Source organism: Scyliorhinus canicula, chromosome 3, assembly GCF_902713615.1.
Source record: "Scyliorhinus canicula chromosome 3, sScyCan1.1, whole genome shotgun sequence".
Lineage (NCBI taxonomy): Eukaryota > Metazoa > Chordata > Chondrichthyes > Carcharhiniformes > Scyliorhinidae > Scyliorhinus > Scyliorhinus canicula.
This window is the reverse complement of record NC_052148.1, coordinates 84910999-84938314: the sequence shown is the minus strand read 5'-3', so window position 1 is coordinate 84938314 and position 27316 is coordinate 84910999. Positions and strand designations below refer to the sequence as shown.

Sequence of the window (27316 nt, the reverse complement as noted above, 5' to 3'; positions counted from 1 at the left end):
CATCCAATTCTTAAAGGCACTCTCACATGACACATGTGAGTCAACACTGCAGCTGAAACTTCCGATGGGAAAGGGACCCATCACCAATACAATTAACAAGCCAACTACTCTAAACAACAAGTAGTGGGATGAGACCAGTATAAAAACAAATAACAGTAATTTTAGCAACCAGTGACTTTGGCTGTACTGTTAGCATTGGCACTGCTGAACTTTATAATTGATATATATGCCAGAACTTACAAGTTTGGCAAGAATATAGAATGGACAATGTTTGCCATCCATTATGCACTTCGGCTGAGTTTATTTTCCATTGACTGGAATGTCTACTTAAGCTTTATAAATTATTTGTTCTGACCTCTGGATTGCTAGTTGAGTAACCTAATCCCTGTTACCATACTCAGTGCATGTTTCTCGTTTTATCCCAACTCATATAGTGGCACAGATTTTCACACCTGTGTCAGCGTGAACTGGGTTACCACATCCATCTTGGGAGAAACTCATCCGAATGGTGGGATTTTTGTTTCAAGGGGTAGATGCGTGACAGAGTCAGGCCCACCACCTCTGGATTCAGAACGGAGGTGGTTACAAGGGCTGCTGAATCCCAAGTTCCACATTCTTCACTTTGATTTGACGATGCAGACTCAAATAGTCAAATGGCCTCCTTCTGCATGATATGGATTAAAAGGGCTGTTTAAAAGGCCTGCCTCATGTCTCTGGGACTTGGTACCAGTTGTTTTGTTACAGATTAGACTCTCTAGACCTCACCACCCCACACAACCACACTGCCCTATACATGCCAACTCATACTAACACATCCCATCCATTGGCCCCACCCACCCCATGTCCCCTTACAACCTCAAAGCTAACTTAATGCTATTGTATGCCCCCATTCACCCCAAGGCCCTTTATATTTAGTTTCAGGTGTAGCTTTAGGAAAAACAAGACAAAGTGTGTCTTTAAAATAACATATAATATCCATAAAAACAGCACACGAATACTCAGTTACCTGTAGAGTAACAGCCACAAGCAAACATGTCTGAGCAATTAAAGCAAAGGACTGATAGTCAGATACTGTCTTGCCGTCATCCCTTACAGCTTCAAAAAGAGCACCGTAAGGAATAAAAAAAAGAACCAGGGAACTGTAAACTCCATGGATAATACATTCCACAAAAGCTAGTTTGCTGAAATAAAGATTGAGTTGTCCAGGTTCGTAAAGTTGAGGATACGCCATACTCCAGCGGTCATTAACATCCTGCAAAGCAAAATCAGCCACAATCAATATTGAATTTTAGGTCATGTATATTTGGTACATTTTGTACACATTTTCACCTCAAATGTTTGCCTGCTCTCCCAAGTACTGAATTATGTCATGGTACAATTCTAGAAACCCCATAGTACTTTATCTGAGTGATCATTCTTCATGTGTTAAGGGTTATTGTCAGAAACCTGTTTATTCATGTGGTGTATCTTAATTGAACCGATTCCATATTTAGCAATTCTAAAAATTTATTTATGGCATGTGGGCTTTCCACCCCTAATTTATTACCCATCCCCCATTGCCCTAGAGAAGGTGTTGGTGAGCTGCCTTCTTGAACTGCTGCAATCCCTGTGGTGTAACTACATGCTTTTAGGAAGGGAGTACCATGATTCTGACTCAATGATAGTGAGGGAATGACGATATAGTCCCAAGTCAGAATGGTGAGTGACTTGGCGGGGAACTTCCAGGTGACGATGTTCCCATATATCTGCTGCCTTGGCCCTTCTAGATGGTAAAACAGTGGGTGAAAAGAGGACCCGGAGACAATGAACCACAACGCAGAAGACGGAGATGAGCAGCGGGGTCATTGACAGCAAGAGAGGAGAAGCAGGGCTACTCACAATGAGAGTGGACCAGTGGGGCTACTGACAGTGGAAGAGGAACAATGGGGCCATTAACAGAGCGAGGAGCAGTGGGATGGACCATTCATAGAGAGAGAGCAGTAGTGGGGCCTATCACATCAAGAGAACAGCAATGGGGCCATTCATAGAATCATAGAATATACAGTGCAGAAGGAGGCCATTCGGCCCATCGAGTCTGCACTGGCTCTTGGAAGGAGCACCCTACTTAAGCCCAGCACCTCCACCCTATCCGCAAAACCCAGTAATCCCACCTAACCTTTTTGGACATGAAGGGCAATTTATCATGGCCAAACCACCTAAATTGCACATCACTGGACTGTGGGAGGACCGGAGCACCCGGAGGAAACCCACACAGGCATGGGGAGAACTTGCAGACTCCGCACAGAAAGTGAAGTCGGGAATCGAACCTCGGACCCTGGAGCTGTGAAGCAACTGCACTAACCACTGTGCTACTGGGCAGTGAATGAGGAACAATGCAGCCATTAACAGCGAGAGGTCAGAGCCACCCTCATGAGCTCATGAGGCCACCATTGCACTTAATGAATCCCAGGGAGAGAAGTCCTGTGGGAAGGAGAAAGGCGGACAGTGAGAGTATGTGTGCTTGTATGTCCTATGCCCATACAGCAGAGCCTGGTTTCTAGTCAACTTGGACCCCCTTGCCACTGGACCGAAGCCCTGGTCCGTCATCCCCATGTGGTAGCTGGTGTGCAATGATAAGAGAACTCATGCACAGAGATCTTCCACGCCTTAAAATGAAGGTCGGGACCATGAACGAGTGAACCCTCATAGACAATCTCAACACCAACAGACCAGAATGGTGTACTGCTATCATTGTCTGAGAGCTCAGGTATTTCGTCAGCGACATTGCCGCCCTAAGCGAGACCCAATGTGTAGGGGTAGGTCAGTTCAAGGAACAATGTAACAGTTAGACTTTCTTCTGGAATGGTAAAGCAGAAGATCGCCGCATCAGGGTTGGCTTTGCCATTAAAATGAACTTGCTGGCCATCTAAGATACTCTCCTTGTGGGTAAACAAACTCCTATGACGCTTCGGCTCACCCTAGCCCAGAGCTAGTGCACAACAGTCCTTAGTTCATATTCCCCAACACTGGAAGCTACAGACGAGTCCAAAAATGAATTTTATTCCAGCCGTGAACAATCCTTGGCTTGGGTCCCAATGGGCAACAAGCTGATCCTCCTTGGCGACTTCCATACCTTGGAAGCCTAGTATCAGCCAGGGCTGAAATTCACGATGAGGTTTAACACCACCTTCAGTGTGCCAGTGCAGCCTTTAGTCATCCGAGAAAGAGAGTGTTTGAAGACCAAGGACTCCGATGTGATACCAGGTTCATGGTTTACAGAGCAGTAGTGATACCCAATCTCCTATAGGGCTCAGAAACGTGGAATATCCAGCAGACACCTCAAAACCCTGGAGGATAACCAGAGTGCTGCCTCCACAAGGTCCTGCAACTCCATTGGCAGGATAGGCACACCAACATCAGTTTTCCCACTCAGGCCAACTTCCCCAGCATCGGAACATTGACTACAATTGATTAGCTTTGCCAGATGGCCACATCGTCCACATGTCTGACACAACACTTTTGAATAAGTGCTCTACTCAGAGCTTCCACAAGGCAAGTGAGCCCCATGCAGACAGAGGAAACACTTCAAGGACACCCTCAAAGCCTCCTTGAAAAAGTGTAACATATCCTCAGATACCTAGGGAATCCCTGACCCAAGACTGGCCAAAAGAGGGGAAAAGCATCTGGGACGCAGATGACCACCTCAGGTTTTATCACCGAGAACCAGCTGAAGCCAAGTATCAACTGCGAAACGAACGTGCAGCAAACCGGTACCCCACCCATCCAGTCTACCAAGCACCGTCTGCTCCACCTATGACAGAGACTGTAGGTTGCTCAATGCACTTTTCAATCACCTGAGAACTCATTTTTAGTTTGGAGCAATTCATCCTCGACTCTGAGGGACTGTCGAAGAAGATAATAATGTGATGTGTTTGGGAGGTGTTGCCTCAGGAGCTTTGGTGAGTTCTTGCAGTGTATCATGTAGATGGTACACATTGTTGCCACTGTTCTTTGGTGATGGAGGGAGTGAATGTTTGTGGATGGGGTGCCAATCAAGTGTCTACATATGTCACGCCTACATTATGTCTATAGAGATGCACTTTCAGGAATCACTGGATATTGATCAGGACGTGAAGCTTATATAAAATCTTTTCATTCTACATCAACAACATCTTGGAAGCTAAGATCAGCTAATTCAGTATAAACCAGTAATCAATGAGCAAATATCTTGGCCTTGATTTTAACACTCCTCAGCCAGATGGGTGGGAGAAGGTCAGATGGGTAAAAGGGCTGAATTCTTCCATGGAGATCGGGACTCTGACACTCAGATAAAATCAGCCTCCTGAACTCTCACTTAGCTGCAGTGAAATTGGTGAAGCAATCTTCTGGGAGATGACAGCCGGCATGCTCCCAAAGCTGCAGGTTCAATCAGAAGGCCAAAAGTCCCAATGGCAGAAGTGGATGCTGCTGTGGCAGTTCAAGAATTGAAGAGCAGCTTAACATGGAGCTTTCCTTGCTGATAAACACGGAAGTGCTGCCAGGAAGAACCTTGAAGCTGGTAGGGTGATTGGGATGGAGGGTCAATCCCTCCAGCAATCGAGCATGGCTGCAATTATTTTTTATTTTTTTCCAATTATGGGGCAATTTAACATGGCCAATCCACCTGCCCTGCATATCTTTCAGTTGTGGAGGTAAGACTCATGCAGACACAGGGAGGATGTACACATTCCCCACGGACTGACAGCCGTGGTCGGGATCACACCCGGGTCCTCGGTGCCATGAGGCAACAGTGCTAACCACTGTGCCGCCATGCTGCTCTCATGGCTGCGATTATGGCCTTTCTTGGCCATGGTGCCAATATTGGAGCACAGGTTCCTTGATTCCGAAAGCATCCGTCCCTGTCTACCTGTCACAGGAAAACTACCTCCATGAGCTGGTGACCTCCGGACATGGCTATGGGCTGCTTTGCTGGTGTAAAGGTTTTTGTCAGACTACAAAGTCACTCCCAATTTGGGGCCTTAACCACTCCATGGGGCAGGCAACTGGGGCTGGATTCTCCATTCTGGAAACAAAGTGCTACTGCCAGAGCAGAATCGCTCCTGGTCTCCGCTGGTGCTCTGGTGCTAGGTGCGTCGCCCAGGAGCGATTCCTTCTACTTTTCCATGAAATTTCATGCACAGAGGAAAGCTTGCGGGATTCTGCCTAAATCCCAGTATCGGGCTGCCATTTTGAGCTGGCTGCTAAATGCTAGGAGGAGGTGGCATAGTGATATTGTCGTGGGGCTGGTAATCCAGAGACCCAGAGTCATTCTCTGGGGACCTGGGTTCGAATTGGTGGTGGAAACAAAACTTAATAAAATATCTGCAATTAAAAGTCTAATGACGACCATGAAACCATTGTCGATTGTCGTAAAAACTCATCTGGTTCACTAATGTAATAAATTTTCCATCCTTACGTGGTCTGGCCTACATGTGACTCTTGATCCATCGCAATGTGGTTGACTTTTAAATGCCCTCTGAAACGGCCCAGCAAACCACTCAGTTGTATTCATCGCAACAAAAACACAAAAAAAGAATGAAACCTGGCATCATGAAATGAAAAATGAAAATCGCTTATTGTCACAAGTAGGCTTCAATGAAGTTACTGTGAAAAGCCCATAGTCGCCACATTCCGGCGCCTGTTCGGGGAGGCTGGTACGGGAATTGAACTGTGCTGTTGGCCTGCTTTGGTCTGCTTTCAAAGCCAGCGATTTAGTCCTGTGCTAAACCAGCCCATGCATCGGAAAAGACAATGGCAAACCCAGCCCTGTCAATTCTGCAAAGACCGCCGTACTAAGTTCTGGGGGTTTGTGCCAAAATTGGGAGATTTGTCACACAGACGAGTCAAGCAAAAGCCTGACATAGTCATACTCACAGAATCATACTTTACAGACAATGTCCGAGACACCACTATCACCATTCCTGGATATACTCTGTCGCACCAGGAAGAGAGACCCAGCAGAGGTGGCAGCGCAATGGTATATAGTCGAGTGGGAATTGCCCTGTGAGCCACAATATCACCTTTGGACTCCAAGAAGTCGCATGGCTTCAGTTTAAACATGGGCAAAGAAAGCTCCTGCTGATTACAACGTAATGTCATCAGCTGATGAATCGATACTCCTTCATGTGAACCACCATTTGGAGAAAGCACTGGGGGTGGCAAGGGCGCAGAATATACTCAGGGTGGGGGACCTCAATGTCCATCACCAAGAGTGGCTCAGTAGTACCATCACAGATTGAACTGGCCAGGTCCTAAAAGACATGGCCACGAGACGGGGACTGCAGCAGGTGCTGAGGGAACCAACAAGAGGGAAAAACAGAGATGACCTCATCCTCACCAACCTACCTGCTGCAGATGCATATTGGTAGAAGTAACCACCGCACAGTCCTTGTGGAGACAAAGTCCCGTTTTCACAGTGAGTATACCCTCCATCGTGTTATGCGGCACTACAAAAGTACGAATTGGGATAGACTTCGAACAGATCTAGCAATTCAAGACTGGGTATCCATGAGGTGCTGTGGGCCATCAGCAGAATTGTACTCAACCACAATCTGCAACCTCATGGCCCAGCAGATCCCCCACTTTACCATTAGCACCAAGCAAGAGGTTCAACCCTGGTTCAGTGAAGAGTACAGGAGGGCATGCAACGAGCATCAACAGGAATACCTAAAAATAAGATGTAAATCTGGTGAAGCTACTTACGTGCCAGATAGCAATAGAATCAGGTAATAGACAGAGCTAAGCGGTTCCACAACGATCGCATCAAATCTAAGCTCTGCTGTCCTGCCACATCCAGCTGTGAATGGTGGTGGATAATTGAACAATTCACTGGAAGAGGCTCCACAAATATCCCATCCTCAATAATGGAGGAGACCAATACTTTTGTACAAAAGACAAGGCTGAATGAAGCCTTAGCAACAATCTTCAGTCAGAGGTGCCGAGGGATGATCCATCTTGGTCTCCTCCAGCATCACAGATGTCAGTTTTCAGCCAATACAATTCACTCCATGTGATATCAAGACGCGGCTGAAGGCATTGGATACTTAAAAAGCCATGGGCCCTGGCAATATTATTGCAATATAACTGAAGTCTAGTGCTCCAGAACTTGCTGCACCCCTAGCCAAGCTGTTCAAATGCAGCTACAACACTGGCATCTACCTGACAATGTGGAAAAATTGTCCAGATGTGTCCTGTCCACAAGAAACAGGACAAATCCAACCCAGCCCATCAGAAACCTCTGCCTAAAAACTGAAGAGCAGGCCAGGCAGTAGGGTTAAAAATCACTGCATTTTCACTTACCCTGTCCTAACATCTGCTGCCTCAGAAACAATTATTCAAAGCAGGAGCTGTTACAAGTGTCAGATGCTTCATTGAAAGCCCAGTACTGTTGACATGGCTTGAAATCCCTTGACAGTCTTTGAAATGCAGATCTTCCATTCAATTATATTCCAGCAATACATTGCATTATCCAGTGATTAACAATTTTATTACTCCAGAGATAGCTGCTTGGTGGACTGTTTATTGATCTTTCCCTTCATGCTTGAAATCCTGCTTTGATGCTAACCACAATTTTTAGAAATACTCTTGCTTTGATTGACAAGTGCTCTCCACATCAAAAGCAGTCAGGTTTTTTCACTTTCTCTTTTTCACAGCAGAAAGCACTGTTACCATTATATTGCTGGGAATGTTCTTCATTAACTGGTATACATCAGTGAGCTGTCTTACACAGCTCTCCTCTATTACTGGCCAACCTGTTTTCAACTTATGTCTCTAGACAGCTGGGAATATCCAGCCCAAAATATAAGATTCAATTCCCACCGCTTCATGGAAGGAAATCCTTCAGGGAAGAAACTCTGCCATCCTTACCTGATGTGGCCGGCATATGACCCCAAATCCACAGCAGTGTGGCTGACTCTTAAATGCACTCTGAAATGGAGTAGCAAGCTATTCCATTGTATCAAGCGCTACATGCCAGTCATGGGACGCGATTCTCCACTCCCCACGCTGTGTGGGAGAATCGCGGGAGGGACCCCCAACAAATTTCACGCCCCCCCCTCGCGGTTTTCCCCCCCCCCGGCTCGGAAGAATCGGTGCTCGCCGTTTTTCACAGCGACCGGCGATTCTCCGACCCGGATGGGCCGAGCGGCCTGCCGTTCACGACCATTTCACGACGGCGCCAACCACACCTGGTCCCTGCCGTCGTGAAACGGGTATGGAGATGCCCGTTTGGGGCTTGTAGGGGGCCTGGTGGGGAATGAGCACCACGACTGTGCTCGGGAGGGGACAGGCCCGCGATTGGTGCCCACCGATCGTCGGGCCAGCGTCTTAATCGGACGCACTATTTCCACTCCGCCGCCCCGCAAGATCAAACCGCCACGTCTTGCGGGGCGGCTGAGGGGAAAGACAGCCACCGTGCATGCGCGGGTTCAAGCGGTCAGCGTCGTGATGTCAGCCGCGCATGCGCGGGTTCAAGCCGGCCAACCTGTGCATGCGCGGCTGACGTCATTAGGCGCGCCGGCCACGTTATTCTCGGCGCGACGCCCCACACGGCCGAGATTTACGGAGCGCCTCTCCTATCCCCGCCGGGAGGGGAGAATAGGGGGCGAGGAGCGGCCTCCGAGGCCGTCGTGAAAATCGGCCAAGTTCACGGTGGCCCTCCTGATTTTTCCCGGGAGCGGAGAATTCCGCCCATGGTCATTACCAGAAAGCAGACAAAATAGGGTACTGGGGGAGGGAATGCAGGGCGGGAATATCCAAAGTTTCCTCGTCAGGTTCAGAGGAGTACTTCTATTTCTCCTGACCCACAAGGAACTAAAAAATAACTTTCCTTATCAGAGCCTCTTATGATCCTTACCAACGTTATCCCTAATTTCTTATTATTGTAAATGGTCTGTTTAAGTGTGCAGAGTTTTTCAATTTTTATGTACAGCCAAAGTCTTACAAACAAATTAAATTAAAGCTTGTGCTCAACCTACTCACAAACCGCTAGGTTTCTGTGCAGTTTAAAGGGAAACATTTATTCCCACAAATTTGGCCTGGCAGAGACATCACAACTGCTTCCCTGCTCAGGCTTCAGATTAACAGATTGGCCCCAGTGATGTCATCACAACTTGACCTACGTATTTATTAGGGTCCCCTGCAGGCTGATATGGAAGGTAATCTTAAAGAGAGGTAAAGAGAGTCAAACAATAATTTTACTGACATACCTGTTCAAATAAGCTCATTGCCAATACAGGAAGAGATGTGTACACTAAATTGTACAGCGTAATAAACCATTCATCATACACAGTCTGTAGAAAGAAAAGCATCATTAAGATTTATCAAATCCAAAAATGAACAACTATAGCAGGATCATAAAACTTAGAGAAATAACTTCAAAATAAAACTGGGAACTATGTAGAAATCATAAGGGAAAATGCTGGAAAATCTCAGCAAGTCTGGCAGCATCTGTAGGGAGAGAAAAGAGCTAACGTTTCGAGTCCGATGACTCTTTGTCAAAGCTAACAGACAGAGTGGCAAATATTTATACTGTGGAGTGAGAATGAAAGATGAGTCATAGCCACAGAACCAAGGGTTTGAGAGCTAATGGCAGTCCCCAGAGAGGACAAAAGATGTGAAAGGTCAAACAGCAGGGAAACTAACATCAGAGGATGAACTGTAGGTGTGGGGGGAGGGGAAGGGGGAAGCAAAGAGGAGACAGGTGCAGGAAAGAAAGAAATGGTAAAAGTCAGTTAAAATGAAATGAAAACAAATGGATGGAGGTGGGGCTGATCATCTGAAGTTGTTGAATTCGATGTTCAGGCCGGATGGCTGTCGCGTGCCTAACCGGAAGATGAGATGTTGTTCCTCCAGTTTGCGTTGCACTTCACTGGAACATTGCAGCAGGCCAAGAACAGACATGTGGGCATGGGAGCAGAGTCTTTTGTTAAAATGGCAAGCAACCGGAAGGTCAGGATCCTGAATGCGCACAGACCGAAGATGCTCAGCAAAGCGATCACCCAGTCTGCGTTTGGTCTCTCCGATATAGAGGAGACCACATTGGGAGCAGCGAATACAATAGACCAGATTGAAAGAGGTGCAAGTGAAATGAGTTTCCAAGTCATTTAGCATCCCATGCAAATTTCCATTCGAATTTTCTTGAATCACCAGTGGATATGACAAATTGATATTTTGCATGTTAGTTTGCCTATAATGTAAAGGAAGATTAGAAGAATGATCCACTTTCAACTGGAAAATGATAGATTAGGATACTTAATCAATGATGAAAAGCTGGAAGCAGTGAGAACTTCAAAGAAAGTCCAATGATGTAAATCATTAGAACTTCATGGGCAGTTACAAAAAGAAAGGTAAAGGAATGCTGGCCTTTATATCTGGAGAACTGGAATACAACAGGTTAGATATCATGCTAGAGCTACAGAGTTTGGTTAGACGACTTCTGGAATGCTCTAGCAATTTTGGGATAATATTAAGAAGGATATATTTGACTTGGAGAGGGTGCGGTATTAGGTTTACCAGATTAATAGTTGAACTCCAAATAAATTACAAGGAGAAATTACACAACATAGGGCTGTGTTCCTTGGAATTTAGAAGATTAAGGGGAAATTTGATTAAAGTTTCAATAAATTAACAGGATTAGGATAGGGTAAGTAAAGATGAATTAGTTCCATTGTTGGGGAATTTAGGATTAGAGCATATAGCCTAAAAATCAGAATAAAGCCTTTCAGGAGTGAAGTTTGAAAATATTTCTACATACTAGGGGCGTAGAACTCTCCTCCATAAATTGCATTAATTTAATGTTAATTTTAAATTTTCGGTTGATAGATTTTTGTTAACTAAAGCATTTGTTGCCCATCTGCAATTGCCCTTGAACAGAATGGTTTGCGAGGCCATTTCAGAGGGCAGTTAAGATCAACCACGTTGCTGTGGGCCTGGAGTTACATATAGACCAGACCAGGTAAGGATGGCAGATTTCCTTCTCTTAAGGGCATGATGTACCAGATAGATTTTACAACGATCAATAATTATTGTAATCATCACCATTACTGAGACTAGCTTTATTATCCAGCTTTATTAACTGAATTTAAATTCCACCGGCTGCCAATGAGGGAATTGAAACCACATCCTCAAAGCATTAGCCTGGGCCTCTGGATTACTAGTTCATCACCATCTAACCCTAAAATTGTACTGACCAAGGCCCTTGAATTTCCAAACTGGGTTCTGGTTGGAAATATGGAAGATTTTTTTTAAAGTTCTGCATCTGGAAGCTAGCTTGATTGACAGGGTGGGTTCCCTATCAGTTAAGGATTTCTTCAGAAGACACCACAATCCAGAATGCTTTCCAGCTGCTGGGGTAGAAACTGAAGTGGGGTGTATACAGATTGCTATAGAGGATGAGGAAGTGATCAGGGCAAGATGCCATAGTTGGAAAAGATCAGAGAATAGATGGGGTTGGTGATTGGAAATTACAGGGAGAAGGTCTTGACGGGACATTGAAACAGGTTTTCTTGGGGACTGATTGATGTAAACACTCATGGCTTCTCCTGACCCACAAGCAGTGCTGGAAAAACACTTCCTCTATACAGCAGCTGTTTCCTCCCTTCAGCTACTAGGTTTCCCTGCAAAAGTTGGAAGAGGAATGAAATCTCAGGCACTCAGCATCTACTTATATTTAAATAAACAACCTACTGCTTGACTGTGCATTATCCATTCTCTGTAACTTGCTGCACCCCACTCCCTCCCTCTGTAAAAAACAGATGTAGGCTAGGTCGACATAGGGTGAGTTAATGTGTGAGATTATTTACATTTTAGCATCGTAGCTGATGCAAATATATAGGCATTTGGGGCTAAAGTTACCTTAGTTAATTCAGGACACTGATGTTGTTGCACCTCTCCACTAACACCCAATTAGAAAAATTAACCTTCCTGTCAATGATCCTAACATCAGATTTTTCATTTGTCATTGCTAACTGATTTCAACTGGTAAACCCGTTCAATGCACGGAACAACTTCCGGTACCCTGCAGCAGGTTTTCCGGCCGCAGAGGCGGCTCGTCGTTGGCTGCCTGATATTTGCCCTGCCAAAGTCAATGATCATTTGCATTGCTCGCTGGCTACAGCGTCGAATAGCCCGCTGCGGGGGAGGGGCTGGAAAATCCAGGCCATAGTGCTCCACTAGAATTCTCTACTCACTCTGTGGATCAGCATCAATTCCAATTTGTGTATGAGTTGAATCAGTGAAAATAAATAGTTTTTGGAATGTTCTCACCTGTGCTGAAAATCCACAGAAAAATCCATACCAAAAATGGACAAATGTGAAGGCAAAATTTTTATAGAAAAAATAACGGAGAAATCTGCACATGCGAAGATACGACCATCTTCCATGGACTAATAATAGACGCTGGAGATAACGAAACTGAGCAAAGGAGAAATCACTTGAAAGGACAGCCTGTGTTCCTTCCTCGCCACTTATACCAACTCCAATGTGAGCAGCTGTAGGAATATGAAAAAAAAATATTTAAATAACTTTACATCTTTGAAAAGATTCTGGAACATTATTAAAGATAAAATGGGAGAAGAGTGAATAACGAACCAGAGGATCATGAACCAGAATCTTTGAAATGACTAACATTCCATTAATTTCTCTTTTACGTAGGAATGTTCCTCCAGGATACACAAGAAAAGTTCAAGCCTTCCCTGCCCTAGCCTCCTGCTTTCTGAATTGAAATCCTCCAGAAATCCCTTCGCAACAACTTACCCACACGCCTTGGATCATTCATTCAATATCTGCTCATGGTACCCTGCTGTGCAAAATTGTGCTATAGCCCTCCTGGCAGCTGTTGTTTTCCTCCCGTTTCAGCTGGGCAGCTGTATGTGGGCATCTGGTTCACATTTGGCAATTGCAACAACAATCAGAAAGATCTCACACTGTTGAGGTCAAGGAACGTGGTGCATGTCCCAGTACAAAAAGCCTAACATCTATTTCAGACACAAGGAAGAGCCTTTACTAAAAGGCAAGTGGTGTTATAAAGGAAACATGGTATGAGCTCATTTCTGTCCAGTTAGAGTCAAGTTAATTCCAGTGCTTTAAATTCTATCAAGTTAATTTTAAATCCCTGATGGAAAGGCGGCCTGGCATGTGGCTGGCTTCTCTGGGAACAACAACAGGGAGACGCAGGTAGTTTCAATAGCAGCGTTTGACTGGGGTATTACTGGTCAAACTCCTGATAAAATAACCTGGAAGTCAGTGGGAAAATTTGAATTGACACTGTATGCCCAGCAATTTAGAAGAAAATTCTAGATTTTCTGTCAGAAGACATTTTTCTTGATTTCATTCTGAAATGGCAAAGCTCTAATATTAAGATGATGTCCCTTATTTTGGATTCCTCCATCAGAGAAATTGTAATGATCCTCTCAAATTCCTTTATTATTTTAAAAAGCTTGATTAGGTTACCCATAACCATGCAAACTGAAGGTAATACAAAACCATGTTTAAGCAAACACTCATTGTGATTTAATGTTTTAAATCCTAATATAATTGTTGTGAATTAATTTGTGGAATGTGGGTATCACTGGCAAGGATAGCATTTATTACCCATCTACTGATTGAGTTTCAGAGCGCACCCTGGCAGTGGCAAGGTGCCGAAGTGGCACCAACAGTACCAGAGTGCCACCCTGCCCAGAGGTCAACCACCTGCGTGCCTTCAAACCCCTGGGAGACTCCCCCACCAGGTGCCGTCATCCGTGGTCCCCATTTGTATGGACCAGTACTGAACAGTGCTTATTTAACGTCTCTGTGGTGAAGGGGATAGATCCCAAAGCCTTGGGTAGATCAAGCAAGCTCATATTAGAGTGAGACTAGTCGTTCACTGTAATATGCAGATTTGCCAAATACTGACCCGCCCACAATGGGTGGCATTTGGATTGTGACGTCTTGCAAGCAGCAGGGTAGCATGGTGGTTAGCATAAATGCTTCACAGCTCCAGGGTCCCAGTTTCGATTCCTGGCTGGGTCACTGTCTGTGTGGAGTCTGCACGTCCTCCCCCTGTGTGCGTGGGTTTCCTCCGGGTACTCCGGTTTCCTCCCACAGTCCAAAGATGTGCGGGTTAGGTGGATTGGCCATGCTAAATTGCCCGTAGTGTCCTAATGAAAGTAAGGTTAAAGGGGGTGTTGTTGGGTTACGGGTATAGGGTGGATACGTGGGTTTGAGTAGGGTGATCATGGCTCGGCACAACATTGAGGGCCGAAGGGCCTGTTCTGTGCTGTACTGTTCTATGTTCTATCCCGTTATATCTCACGATGTGTGGTAAGCTGGGTAAATCCGGCAGAGGCCTCTACCGGCATCTACTGACCACGTTGCGCCCCAGTTCAGGGTGGGCATGGCCACTAGATCATACCCATTGTTCCAAGTCAGGATCAGAGCCAGGAAGAGAAATCATATGGGCCCTGGTGCTTCTATTTCTGGGCCCTTTATCTATCCCCATTCTAACCCTTCCCCTCAATTATGTATGGCATTTCTTCCCCTTTCAAGCTTCACCAATACATTTTTTTAAATTTAAACTCTCGCACTCAATCATAGTCTCTATCTATTTGAAATGTTTGCAATTTTTATTCATCTATTTTTGATATCATGCTAAAGTGGCTCCATTTTAATGGAAAGACGTGACTATGCTGCAGTTTTTTTTTAAAACCAGCTGCATTTTAGAAACTAATTGGACTGAAAATTCGCAGAATGCAAGGAGACACATTGAAACTGAGAAATGTTATATGAAACAAAATTTTACTTTCAATATTTGAGAATAAAGGACTGATACCAGGATCAAAATTAAGCATTGAAATAAAAGTGAATCAAGTGTATCTAAAGGAAAAACATTTTTCTACCTTCCATGACAGCAAATAGCATCATCAAAATTATTAGTCCTTGTGTGATGAATGTAAGATATTGTTATATATTATACTTTATGTTTGTTGCAGAAACGTTATTAAAAACGTTAAAAATGTTTAAGATACATACAGGCAGTATGACTGCTAAAGCTGTGATTAAGGGGTTGTAAAAATGAGGTAATCATTTATATTCACCATTAATTCACTCACAGTTAGATGGCTAATGAAATATATTTTTGATTTTGGATGAACCCCGTGGTATTTTTGAGGGATGGTGCTCAGTCCTGGATCAAAAGCTATTTGTGGGAGAAGACCGAAGATTGCCTTATGATGTAATTAAGGGGCGAGCCAGGTCTGCCTGTAGCTTGCAGTTTGCCATCGGATTTTCATCTGACAAGACAGGTTTTAATTTGGCTTCTGAAAGATTCTGTACAAATCTTTGCACAGAGAAAAGCAAGTAACCCGATTGTTAACTTTATTTATAAGTAAGGGCAGCACGGTGGCCTAGTGGTTAGCACAACCGCCTCACGGCGCTGAGGTCCCAGGTTCGATCCCGGCTCTGGGTCACTGTCCGTGTGGAGTTTGCACATTCTCCCCGTGTCTGCGTGGGTTTCGCCCCCACAACCCAAAAATGTGCAGAGTAGGTGGATTGGCCACGCTAAATTGCCCCTTAATTGGAAAAAATAATTGGGTAATCTAAATTTATTTTTAAAAAAAAAACTTTATTTATAAGTGGACTTTAAACTATATTGGTTTGTTCAATTGGAATATAGTGGCAGATGCAGGGAGTAAGTTAAAGATTTTACTTTTATTTAAGAACTGTTTTAACTGTGAAATGTAAATCTATAATTTTTCTGCAACTGTGATTGATCCTGTGTTTAGATTAAAAATTGTTTTGACATAAAAGATACATATTGCTCAGTGTTATTACTCCTGTATTGAAGTATCCTTTCCTCACAGTTTTATAAATTGCAAAATGTTGGATTTTCGTCCTGGAATCCAACACTTGCCAATTAATTCTCAATTGTTAAATTAACTAATCAACTGCAGGCAGGTCAGAGAGCATCTGTGCAGAAATTCTATGAACCTTTTAGGTACAGATGCTTCCACAGATGGAAAAGGTTAAAACACAAACCGTTAAAACACAATGGGCGGGATTCTCGGCCCTGCCGCGCCATATTTCCGCCCCGACCGGCCGGCGGGATTCTCCGTTACGCCGGCCCGCCAATGGGGTTTCCCTTTGTGGGGCAGCCCCATGCCGTTGGGAAACCCCTGGGCGCCAATATAATGGAGAATTCCGTAGATGGAGAATTCCGGCCAATATGTCAACTGATCTCTTTTCCGCAGACATTACCTGGCTTTTTGAGGTTTTGCCTCAATGTTTGTTTCTGTATCAAGATTAATTACTTGTTCTCAAAGATTGGTGTTTCAGTTGTAATGAATAAAAATGTTAAATTGTCAGAAGTCTTTCGAGCAAATATTAAATTAATTTAAATGATCACTATTACTGTAGCAAATTGGAGTGGAGAAGACCATAGATAGCTATATAATCTAACTCCGATGAGGAGTACAAGGACATTGAATATTAAAGCTTGAATGGCTACTAAATTGAAGATCTCAATTGTTCCACTCAAGCAAATTCACTCAATCAAAAGTTCAAAATGTGGAATCAATTCAAAAATAACTGATAATATCAATTTTTTGTTACCGGTTATAATTTCAACATGCAAAAAATACCTAAGGGGCGATTCTCCAGGGCTGAGAGTTCCAGGTGGGATTAGAGATGGCTCATTGAATCGAGCATGAACGACAAAATGGGGGCCTGGATTCTCCGCCCCGCCATGCCAGTTTTCAGCCTCGACCCACCGGTGGGATTCTCCCCTACGCCGGCAGGTCAATGGGGTTTCCCATTGTGTGACAGCCGTATGCTATCGAGAAACCCCTGGGCACTGGCAAAACAGAGAATCCCGCCCGGATTTACCATCACAAACCTCCCCCTCCAGACCTGCCACAATGCTCCCCACCTCGAATGCCACCTGCTTATTCACCAGCACCGCCACCCCCCTCGTCTTCATGTCAAGTCTCGAGTGGAACACCTGCCCCACAATCCTTTCCTCAACCTTGTCTAATCCCTTATCTTTAAGTGCGTCTCTTGTAAAAAGGCCACGTCCACCTTCAGACTCCTCAGTTGCGCGAACACACGGGACCGCTTGACCAGCCCATTCAGTCCCCTCATGTTTCACGTAACCAGCCTGGTCGGGGGACTCCCCGCCCCCTTCCCTGCCGATCAACCATATCCCTTTTTGAGCCAGCCCCCGGCCCATGTCACGCGACCCTCCCGGCCCCTTCCCCATTAGCTCCAATATTTTGGCCACATACATGCCGACTCTGCATTTTGGATCCCTTCGGGCATCACCACAATCCTCAAATTTTGCCTTCTGGAACAGTTCTCCAGATCCTCCACCTGCTCCTTAAGCCTCTTCTGGGTCTCCCGCATCACCCCCCACCTCAACCACTCATGATGCCAGATGGTCCTCGTGCTCCCTGACCGCCTCCTCCACTTTCTGGATCTCCTGGCCCTGGGACTCCAGCCTCTGCTCGACACCTGCTTTAACTGGCTCCACCACTTTGGGCAGTTCCTCTAGAGCCTCCTTCCTCTGATGGCTGAACTTAGCATTCAGAAATTCCACCAACTGCTCTGTTGACCACTGGGCAGGCAGAACGAGCCCCTTACCTTCTGCCACCTTTAACTGTGGTGCAACACGATGAATCTCCTGTTCCAACAGCTCCTCTCTTCTCGTCCCACTCCTAGTTTGTGGATCCAACCACCAGCCCCACCAGAGGAATTACACCTTCTTCATGTACTCCTACACCTCTTTACATCCAAACCTTTGCCCTTCAGATGGGGTAAATATACTACCTTGAGTGGGCCCATCAAATGTGCAACGGCTCACTCCATGGCCACCACAGGAAGTCCCCCAGCATGTCTAGATCAGTGATGTGTCAGATGATGGTAAAAGTCTTTGAGGTGTGTTTTTCACAGTCAATCCCATTCCCTTTTAACTTTTTCAAGCCTCTTGGCAAGCTGAGAAGCCTAAAAGCTTTGACTGCATTGTTTATATTCAATTTCATGGTCCACTACCTTTTGCAAGCCGATTGCCTGACAGGTTATTTCAAAGGCTATTCCTGAGACGAGGGACCTGTCAATGGGTTTAAGCCCTGCCCTCTTAAGTCCCACGCAAAACCCACCCCTCCCCCATAAAAGTTTCAAAGTGCCATTGAATCCCAACGCAGCAGCACCGCCAGCGCGAACAGGAAACACACCAGTTTTCCTGCTGGCGGCGCCACTTAGAATTAATTTGGGAGAATCACAGTCCTAGTTACAAACTCTTGTATTCCCTCTGCAACAGCACTGCTGGATAAGTGTACTAGTTCATTCGTTCTTCACCATTAAATAACAACCTGGCCAACACCAACCGTACGCAGCTTTTAGTAAATTGGGGCCGGATTCTCCGTTACAGGGAATAAGAACAGATGCTGGGACTGAATCGGTGGTGTTCTACGACTTCGAAAGCAGCGCTGGTCCCAGAGCAATTCAGAATCCTTTAATGGGCTAGCATCGGTACCATGTGGAACGAAGCAGATGGATGGGTGTCCGCCAGAAGCAGTGCAGGAATCCCCTGTGGTCGTCCCCCTCTCTAACAAGGATACCATTTGGATACTGTTGGGGGAGGATGGCCTATCAGGAGATAAGAGCAGCAATAGCTAGAGCAGTGGCACCGAGCTGCCACTGTTGTTAAGCAGGGGAGGATAAAGAGCGCTCGAGTAATAGTTATAGGGCCCTGTATAGTTAGGGGTACAGATAGGGGCTTCTGTGGACATGAAAGAGACTCCAAGATGGTATGTTGCCTCCCTTGTGCCAGGGTCCACGGTGTCTCAGAATAGACAGAAAGCATTCTGAAGGGAGAGGGTGAACAGCCAGAGGTCGTGATACACATTGATACGAACGACATAAGTAGGAAGAGTGACAAGGTCCTGCAGCAGTAGTTTCGGGAGTTAGAAAGTTAAAAAGCAGGACCTCTAGGATTGTAATCTCAGGATTATTCCCTGTGCCTCATGCCAGTGAGGCCAGAAATAGGGAGACAGTACAGCTCAACATGTGGCTAAACAGCTGGTGTAGGAGGTAGCGTTTAAGATATCTGGACCATTGGGATCTCTTCTGGGCAGGTGGGACCTGTACAACAAGGACGGGTTGCATCCAAATTGGAGGTGCATAAATATTCTGGCCGAGAGGTTTGCTAGTGTCACACGGGTGGATTTAAACTAGTTTGGCATGGGGGGTGGAAACCAAAGCAAAGGTGAATTAACAGAAGGGAAACTAGAGAGTAGAGCCAGTGAGACTCAGAGGAAGAGCAGGCAGGGTGTGCTTGCTGATCAAAGAGAGTCCAATGGGCTGGAGCGCATTTGTTTCAATATAAGAATGCAACATGTCAGATAAACTTAGAGCTTGGATTAGTACGTGGAACTATGATGTTGTTGCCATCACAGAGACTTGGTTCAGGGAAGGACAGGATTGGCATTTAAAGTTCCAGGATCCAGATGTTTCAGGTGGAATAGAGGGGATATAGAAAGGGTGAGGGAGTTGCACTACTCGTTAAGGAGAATAACACAGCTGTACTCCATACAGCGAGGCAATATGGGTAGAGCTCAGGACTTCTTGAAACAGTATGTAGGTAGTCCAAGTAGGGATGGTGCCGTACTGGACCTGGTATTAGGGAATGAGCCCGGCCAGGTGGTTGACGTTTCAGTAGGGGAGTAGTTCGGGAACAGTGACCACAATTCAGTAAGCTTTAGGGTACTGATGGATAAAGATAAGCGTAGTCCTCAGGTGAAGGTGCTAAATTGGGGAAAGGCTTCTTTAGCACAGTGGGCTAAACAGCTGGCTTGTAATCCAGTACAATGCTGAGCAATGCTAGCAGCACCGATTCAATTCCCGTACCAGCCTCCCCGAACAGGAGCCGGAATGTGGCAACTAGGGGCTTTTCACAGTAACTTCATTGAAGCCTACTTGTGACAATAAGTGATTATTATCATTATTATTATTACTATTATTATTACAACAATATTCGGCAGGAACTGAAGAATGTAGATTGAGGTAGATGTTTGAGGGCAAATCAACATCTTGCATGTGGAAGGCTTTCAAGTGTAAGTTAATAGGAATTCAGAACTGGCACATTTCTGTAAGGATGAAGGATAAGTATGGCACATTTTGGGGACCTAGGATAATGAGAGATATTATGAGTCTAGACAAAAAGAAAAAGGAAGCATGTGTCAAGGCGAGTCTGGGAACATACAAAGCAATGGTGGAATATAAATAAAGTAGAAATAAACGTAAGCAAGGAGTCAGGAGGGCTAAAAGGGGGACGAAAAGTCATGGCCAGCAGGATTAAGGAAAATCCCAAAGCTTTTTACACATATGTAAAGAGCAAGAGGGTAGCCAGGGAGAGGGTTGATCCACTCAAGGACAGGGGAGCGAATCTATGCGTGGAGTCAGAGGAAATGGGCAAGGTATTAAATGAGTACTTTGTGTCAGTACTCACCAAAGAGAAGGACTTGGTGGATGGTGAGGCTGGGGAAGGGTGTGTAGATAGTTTGGGTCATGTTGACATCAAAAAAGAGGCGGTATTGGGGGTCTTGAAAAACATTAAGGTTGACAAGTCCACTGGGTATGATGGGATATACCCCAGAATACTGAGAGGGGCAAGGGAGGAAATTGCAGGGGCCTTGAGAGAAATCTTTGTATCTTCACTGGATACAAGAGATGTTCCAGAGGATTGGTTAATAGCCAATGTTGTTCCTTTGTTTAAGAAGGTTAGCAAGGATATTCCAGGCCGGTGAGCCTTATGTCAGTGGTAGAGAAATTATGGAAAGGATTCTTTAAGGCAGGATTTACTCCCAAATTGGAAATGAGTCAACGTATTGATGAGAGGCAACATGTTTTGTGAAGGCGAGGTTGTGTCTCACTAACATGATCAAGTTTTTCAAGGAAGTGACGAAGATGATTGATGAAGGTAGGGCAGTGTATGTTGTCTACATGGACTTCATTTGACAAGATCGCTCATGGCAGACTGGTACAGAAGATGAAGTCGGACGGGATCAGAGGTGAGCTGGCAAGATGGTTACAGAACTGGCTCGGTCATAGAAGACAGAGCGTAGCAGTGCAAGGTTTCTGAATGGAGGGCTATGACTAGTGGTGTTCCTCAGGGATCAGTGCTGGGACCGTTGCTGTTTGTAATATATATAAATAATTTGGAGGAAAATGTAACTGGTTTGATTCGTAAGTTTGCGGACGACACAAAGGTTGGTGGAATTGCGGATAGCAATGAGGACCGTCAGAGGATACAGCAGGATATAGATCGGTTGGATACTTGGGCGGAGAGATGGCAGATGGAGTTTACGCCAGACAAATGTGAGGTGATGCATTTTGGAAGGTCTAATACAGATGGGAAATATAAAGTACATGGCAAAATCCTTAAGAGTATTGATAGACAGAGAGATCTGGGAGTACCGGTGCACAGGTCACTGAAAGTGGCAAAGCAGGTGGAGAAGGTAGTCAAGAAGGCATACAGCGTACATGCCGTCATTGGCCGGGTAATTGAGTTTAAAAATTGGAAGTAATGTTGCAGCTTTATAGAACCTTAATTAGTCTGCACTTGGAATATAGTGTTCAATTCTGGTCGCCGCGCTACCAGAAGGATTTGGAGCCTTTGGAGAGGGTATAGAAAAGATTTACCATGATGTTCCCGATATGGAAGGCATTAGCTATCAGGGGAGGCTGAAGAAACTTGGTTTGTTGTCACTGGAACGACGGAGGTTGAGGGGTGACCTGATAGAAGTCTACAAGATAATGAGGGGCATGGACGGAGTGGATAGTCAGAAGCATTTTCCCAGGGTGGAAGAGTCAATTACTAAGGGCATAGGTTTAAGGTGCGAGGGGTAAGGTTTAAAGGAAATGGGCGAGGCAGGGATTTGTGCACAGAGGGTGGTGGAAGCCTGGAACTCGCTGCCGGGGGAGGTAGTGGAAGCAGATATAGAGCATAAACATAGAACGTAGAACAGTACAGGCCCTTCAGCCCACGATGTTGTGCCGACCATTTATCCTAATCTAAGATCAACCTAACGTACACCCCTTCAATTTACTGCTGTCCATGTGCCTGTCTAAGAGTCGCTTAAATGTCCCGAAAGACTCTGACTCCACCACCTTATCTGGCAGTGCATTCCACATATCCACCACTCTCTGTGTAAGGAACCTACCTCTGACATCTTCCCTATACCTTCCTCCAATCACCTTAAAATTATGCCCCCTTGTGACAGCCATTTCCACTCTGGGGAAAAGACTCTGGCTATCCACACCTCTCATCACCTTGTACACCTCTATCAAGTCATCTCTCTGCCTTCTTCGCTCCAGTGAGAAAAGCCCTAGCTCCCTCAACTTTTCTTCATAAGACATGCCCTCCAGTCCAGGCAGCATCCTGGTAAATCTCTCCTGTACCCTCTCCAAAGCATTCACATCCTTACTATAGTGAGGCGACTAGAACTGGACACAATATTTCAACTGAATATGATAGTGACTTTTAAGGGGCGTCTTGACGAAGACATGAAAAGGATGGTAATAGACGAATATGGTCTCTGGAAGGGTAGGGGGTTTTAGTTCAGATGAGCAGCATGTTTGGTGCAGGCTTCTTGTGCTGTAATTTTCTTTGTTCTTTGTCCTAGTGCAATTCCAATGCAAAACAGCATTTAATTCGCCGGTGTCGGGATTGGCACTTGGGAGACTGACAAGCTGCAGCTGCATGTAAGCACTGCATTCCCCACACACTCATACCAGCCAAGACGATAGCACCCCAAAGAGCTTTACCCCATGTTGCAGATGCGGAGCTCGAGACTTTGCTGGATGCTATGGAGGAAAGGCAGGGCACCCTGCTCCCGAGGTGGGAAGGAGACTGTCACCCGCCGCCGTACACCCGGCCTGGGTGCAGGTGGCAGAGGCCGTGAGCCCCGCTACCAGGACTGGCCCACAGTGCCGTAAAAAGCTGCATGACTTCCTCAGGGTGGCCAGGGTGAGTAACCAGCACCATGCCCGACACCAACCCCCCGTCTCACACACACACACACATACCCCCTTCCCCCACAGAGAGGGTGACCAAACCCACCCGCCGACAGTCTGCTCGCACCCCACCCTAATCTCGTCTCTACCATTATTCAAAAGAAGTCCAGTAATCACAGTTAGTTGTTTCATTTAGCTTCTTAATGTTTCTTAATGATAATAATTACTTTTTGTTTCAGCGATGTTGTTATAGAGTTGGATTGCGGCAAGAAAATCAGAACATCCAATTCAGTATTATTTCTCACTTTCTCACTTACCTTTGATCATGCTGACATCATTTGCACCATCCCCAATTGCCAGTGTTATTGCTTTCTTATACTTTTTCACCAGTTCTACCACCTGAGCTTTCTGAAGGGGAGTTGCACGACAACAGATAACAGTTTTACAAAGGCAAGCTGCTTTTAGGAATTCTACTTCCAAGTCTTCTAAAGCATGTGCCTGTTTTTGGATAAAATACATATTACCAAATCTACTTAATTAACTAATTCAGCAAATATTCATTATCTCACATACAGTATGCACAAGATAGGAACAATATAAAGGAATTCAACATTCAAAGGGTTAAATTATGCATTCACTGTATAGCAGTGATTTTAAAAGCTCTGACAGCAGCTCTGTAATAAGGAGCCAGTGCTGGTGCCACCACCAAACACATCTTTCCTTCTCCTCCCTTCCTGATACCCCAGTCTATTCTTCCATTGCTCTCAACACCCTTCCTTCAGCACTTTTTCATGCAAATGCAGGAACTGTTATACCTGTCTTTTATTGCCCTCTCTCTTTACCATCCAATGTTCCACTTTTTCCAGGTGAAGCAGTGATTGATGTGTACGTTTTAAAATTTAGTATACTGTATTCGCCGCTCACAATGTGATCTTCTCTACTGGGTAGATCAAACACGGATCAACGATTGGCTGACTGATTTGCAGAATAACTGTTCAGTCTGTAAGCATAACCCCAAGCTTCCAGTGGCCTGTCATTTTAATTCTCCACCTTCCTCTCACACAGACTCTCAGTCCTTCCCCTGCTGCACTGTTCCAGTAAAGCTCTATGTAAGCTTGTGGAACAGCATCTCATCTTTCGATTAGGCACTTGCAGCCTTTAGGTCTCAACACTGAATTCAACAATTTCATACTGTAAATTATTTCCCTTATTTTGTTTCCTTTACTTTACGTATTTTCTCTTATTTCTGTTTCAAACAGCAGCACACCTACTCTAGACACATCTTTATTTTGTTGTCTCTTTTTTTGCCCCATCATAATTCCCTTTGGCTTCACTCTTCTGTCTCCTGTCTTCCACCCTATCACAAACCTTTCTTTGTCTTTGTCCCACCCATTCTTTGCTCAAAATCAATGAAATCTCTAACTTTTCACTGTTCTGATGACAGGTTATCAACCTGAAATGTTAACTCTATTTCTCTCTCAGATGCTGCCTGTATTTCCAGCATTTTCTGTTTTCATTTCAGATTTCCAGCACATACAGAATTCCACTTTTTGATCTGGCATGGTATCTTCTGTTAACAATGGATGCCATACATTACCATGCAGGGTTAATTGTTAGTTCATAATTTTGTTGTCTGAATTCTTTGAAAATTAACAAGAAAGGATGAATGTAGTCACTCAGTACTTTGTATGGGCCTGATAGGAAGCTAGTCATATGAGGTGCGATTTAATGAAAAAAAAGTTCTGTTGTGTGCGGGTTTAGCAGGGTGTTTCCCGACGCTTGTAGCACTCAAAACAACCCCGCTATCAAACGGGACTCTGCTATTCTTTCGGGACTCGTGCCTTACCTTCACTTCCTGGACTGAGGAGATGTGTTCATCAGTGCAGAGAGTGTTTGGGGCACCATTTTTAAATGGTGCCCCGATATCTTGATTCCGAACGCAATCCCCGGACCCTCCCAATGCCCCAACTTGCCTGTTTGGGGGTTCTTGAGCCACCTGCACCTCACCTCCTCAGGGCAGGACCCCCCCCCCCCCCCCCCCCCCGGCTCAATCCTGGTGTCATGAAAAGCTGGCAGTTGCACCTCCTGGCATATTTCCCCCAGATGAATGACAGATTTTCAACCTCATTATATTTTCTGGGTTAACATGAGCAACAGCATGGGAATTCTGCCCAGTTTCTCAATAATCACATTCAAATCCTATTCTTCAATAAACAAAAGGAACAATTACATAACTTAAAAGGTGTTATGCAAAGATTTCTTACCAGCGTATCTCCATTGATCACAAGCCCATACTCCCCATCAACATGTTCTTCGGGTAGGAAAAACTGTTTCTTTGGCTGCTTGATGCTGATTACTTCATCTTCGGCTTGGTCCTGCTCTTTCATTGTTGCTGAGGCTTTTCTATGTATATAAGAGTGTTAATTACATGACTTGAAGGAAAATTATATTAACTTGCACTTTGTGTGTTGAGAAGGAAAAGTAGTCATTTGATATTCTACTAAAATATAAATAAAGTTCTCACTTAATATGTAAAATTTACATACATAGCACAGAAACAGGCCAATGAACAACTAGTTTGTCCCAACCAGTCGATGGCGGTGTTTATGTTCCATTCAAGTCTCCTTTCCACATCTTAATTCACCATCATAATCCTCTAACCCCATCTCCCTCATATCCAACTTTCCCTTAAATGAATCCATACCATTAGCTTCAACTACTGATTAAGGGGAGGGAGGCAGGAGTGTGGTGGTATTGTCACTGGGCTACTAATTCAGAAACCCAGGGCAATGCTCCAGGAACCTAGGTTCCCAGATGGTGAAATTTGAATTCAACAGAAACCTGAAATTAAACATCTAATTATGACCATGAAACCATTTGCGATTGTCATTAGAAAACCCATCTGGTTACTAATGTCCGATAGGGAAGGAAATCCACCACCCTTACTTGGTCTGGCCTACATGTGACTCCAGACTCACAGCAATGTGGTTCACTCTTCTTTTTAAATAATTTAGAGTACCCAATTCATTTTTCCAATTAAGGGGCAATTTAGTGTGGCCAATCCACCTACCCTGCACATCTTTGTGTTGTGGGGGCAAAACCCACGCAAACACGGAGAGAATGTGCAAACGGCACACGGACAGTGACCCAGGGCAATGATCGAGCCTGGGACCTCGGCGCCGTGAGGTTGCAGTGCTAACCACTGCGCCACCATGCTGCCCTCAATGTGGTCGACTCTTAACTGTCCTCTGAAATAGTCTAGCAAGCCATTCATTTCAAGAACAACTAGGGATGGACAATAAAATGCCAAGCAGCTGTGTCCACATCCCATGAATAAATAGAAAAATAAACTCTCTGTAGCAGCAAGTTTCATATTCTTACCATGTCTTGGGTAAAGATGTTGCTCCTGAATTTCCAATTGGATTTAGGAACATAGGAATAGGTCCTTCAGCCCACTGAGCCTGCTCTGCCATTCAATATAATCTATTCCACCAACCAATCTATGTCCTTCTGAAGTTCTACATCATCATCCTCACTTACGGTTGTTCTGATAGTAACCACAAATCAGGTGGTATTGTGGCGCAGTGGTTAGTACTGCTGACTCACAGCTCCAGGGACCAGCCTCATGTGACTGTATGGAGTTTTCACTTTCTCCCCATGTCTGCGTGGATTTCCTCCAGGTGCTCCGGTTTCCTCCCAAAGTCCAAAGCTGTGCAGGTTAGGTGGATTGGCCATGCAAGATTTCCCCTTAGTGTCCAAAAGGTTGGGTGGGTTACTGGGTTATGAGGATAGGGTGGAGGCATGGCCTTAAGTAGGGTGCTCTTTCTAAGGGCCGGTGCAGACTCAATGGGCTGAATGGCCTCCCTCTGCACTGTAAATTCACACTTACCCCCAATAATCTATCATTCCTTACTTACCAAGAATATATCCACCTCTGCCTTAAAAATATTCAGACTGCCTCCACAACCTTTTCAGAAAGAGAGTTTTAAAGACTCACAAACCCTCTGAATGAAAGGGTTTTGCCTAATCTCTGTTTTAAATGGGCAACTCTTTATTTTTAAACAGTAACCCCCTAATTCTAGAGTCACCCAAAGGAGGAAATATCCTCTCCTCATCCGCCCTGCCAAGACCCCTCAGGATCGTATATGCATAGATCACATTGCCTCCTACTCTTCTAAACTCCAGCAGATACAACATAGCCTGTCCAAACTTTCCACACAACTTTCCATTGCAGACATTAATCTGGTAAACCTTCTCTGAACTGGGCCGGGATTCTCCCCTACCCGGCGGGGCGAGGGGTCCCAGCGTAGCG

General features: G+C 45.1%; 1 protein-coding gene across 4 annotated transcripts in view; it reads right to left on the bottom strand.

Annotated features, from left to right (window-relative positions):
- LOC119962771 (phospholipid-transporting ATPase ID-like) overlaps positions 1–27316 on the bottom strand; it is a 348272-nt gene that overhangs the window by 40817 nt on the left and 280139 nt on the right. For all 4 annotated transcript variants that reach the window (XM_038790831.1, XM_038790829.1, XM_038790830.1 and 1 more), the window contains 5 exons: positions 25269–25407; positions 23322–23502; positions 12283–12506; positions 9225–9308; positions 1007–1252 (listed from right to left, as the gene is read on the bottom strand). In XM_038790831.1, the coding sequence (XP_038646759.1) occupies positions 1007–1252; positions 9225–9308; positions 12283–12506; positions 23322–23502; positions 25269–25407 (874 nt within the window). The remainder of the gene's footprint in view (positions 1–1006; positions 1253–9224; positions 9309–12282; positions 12507–23321; positions 23503–25268; positions 25408–27316) is intronic.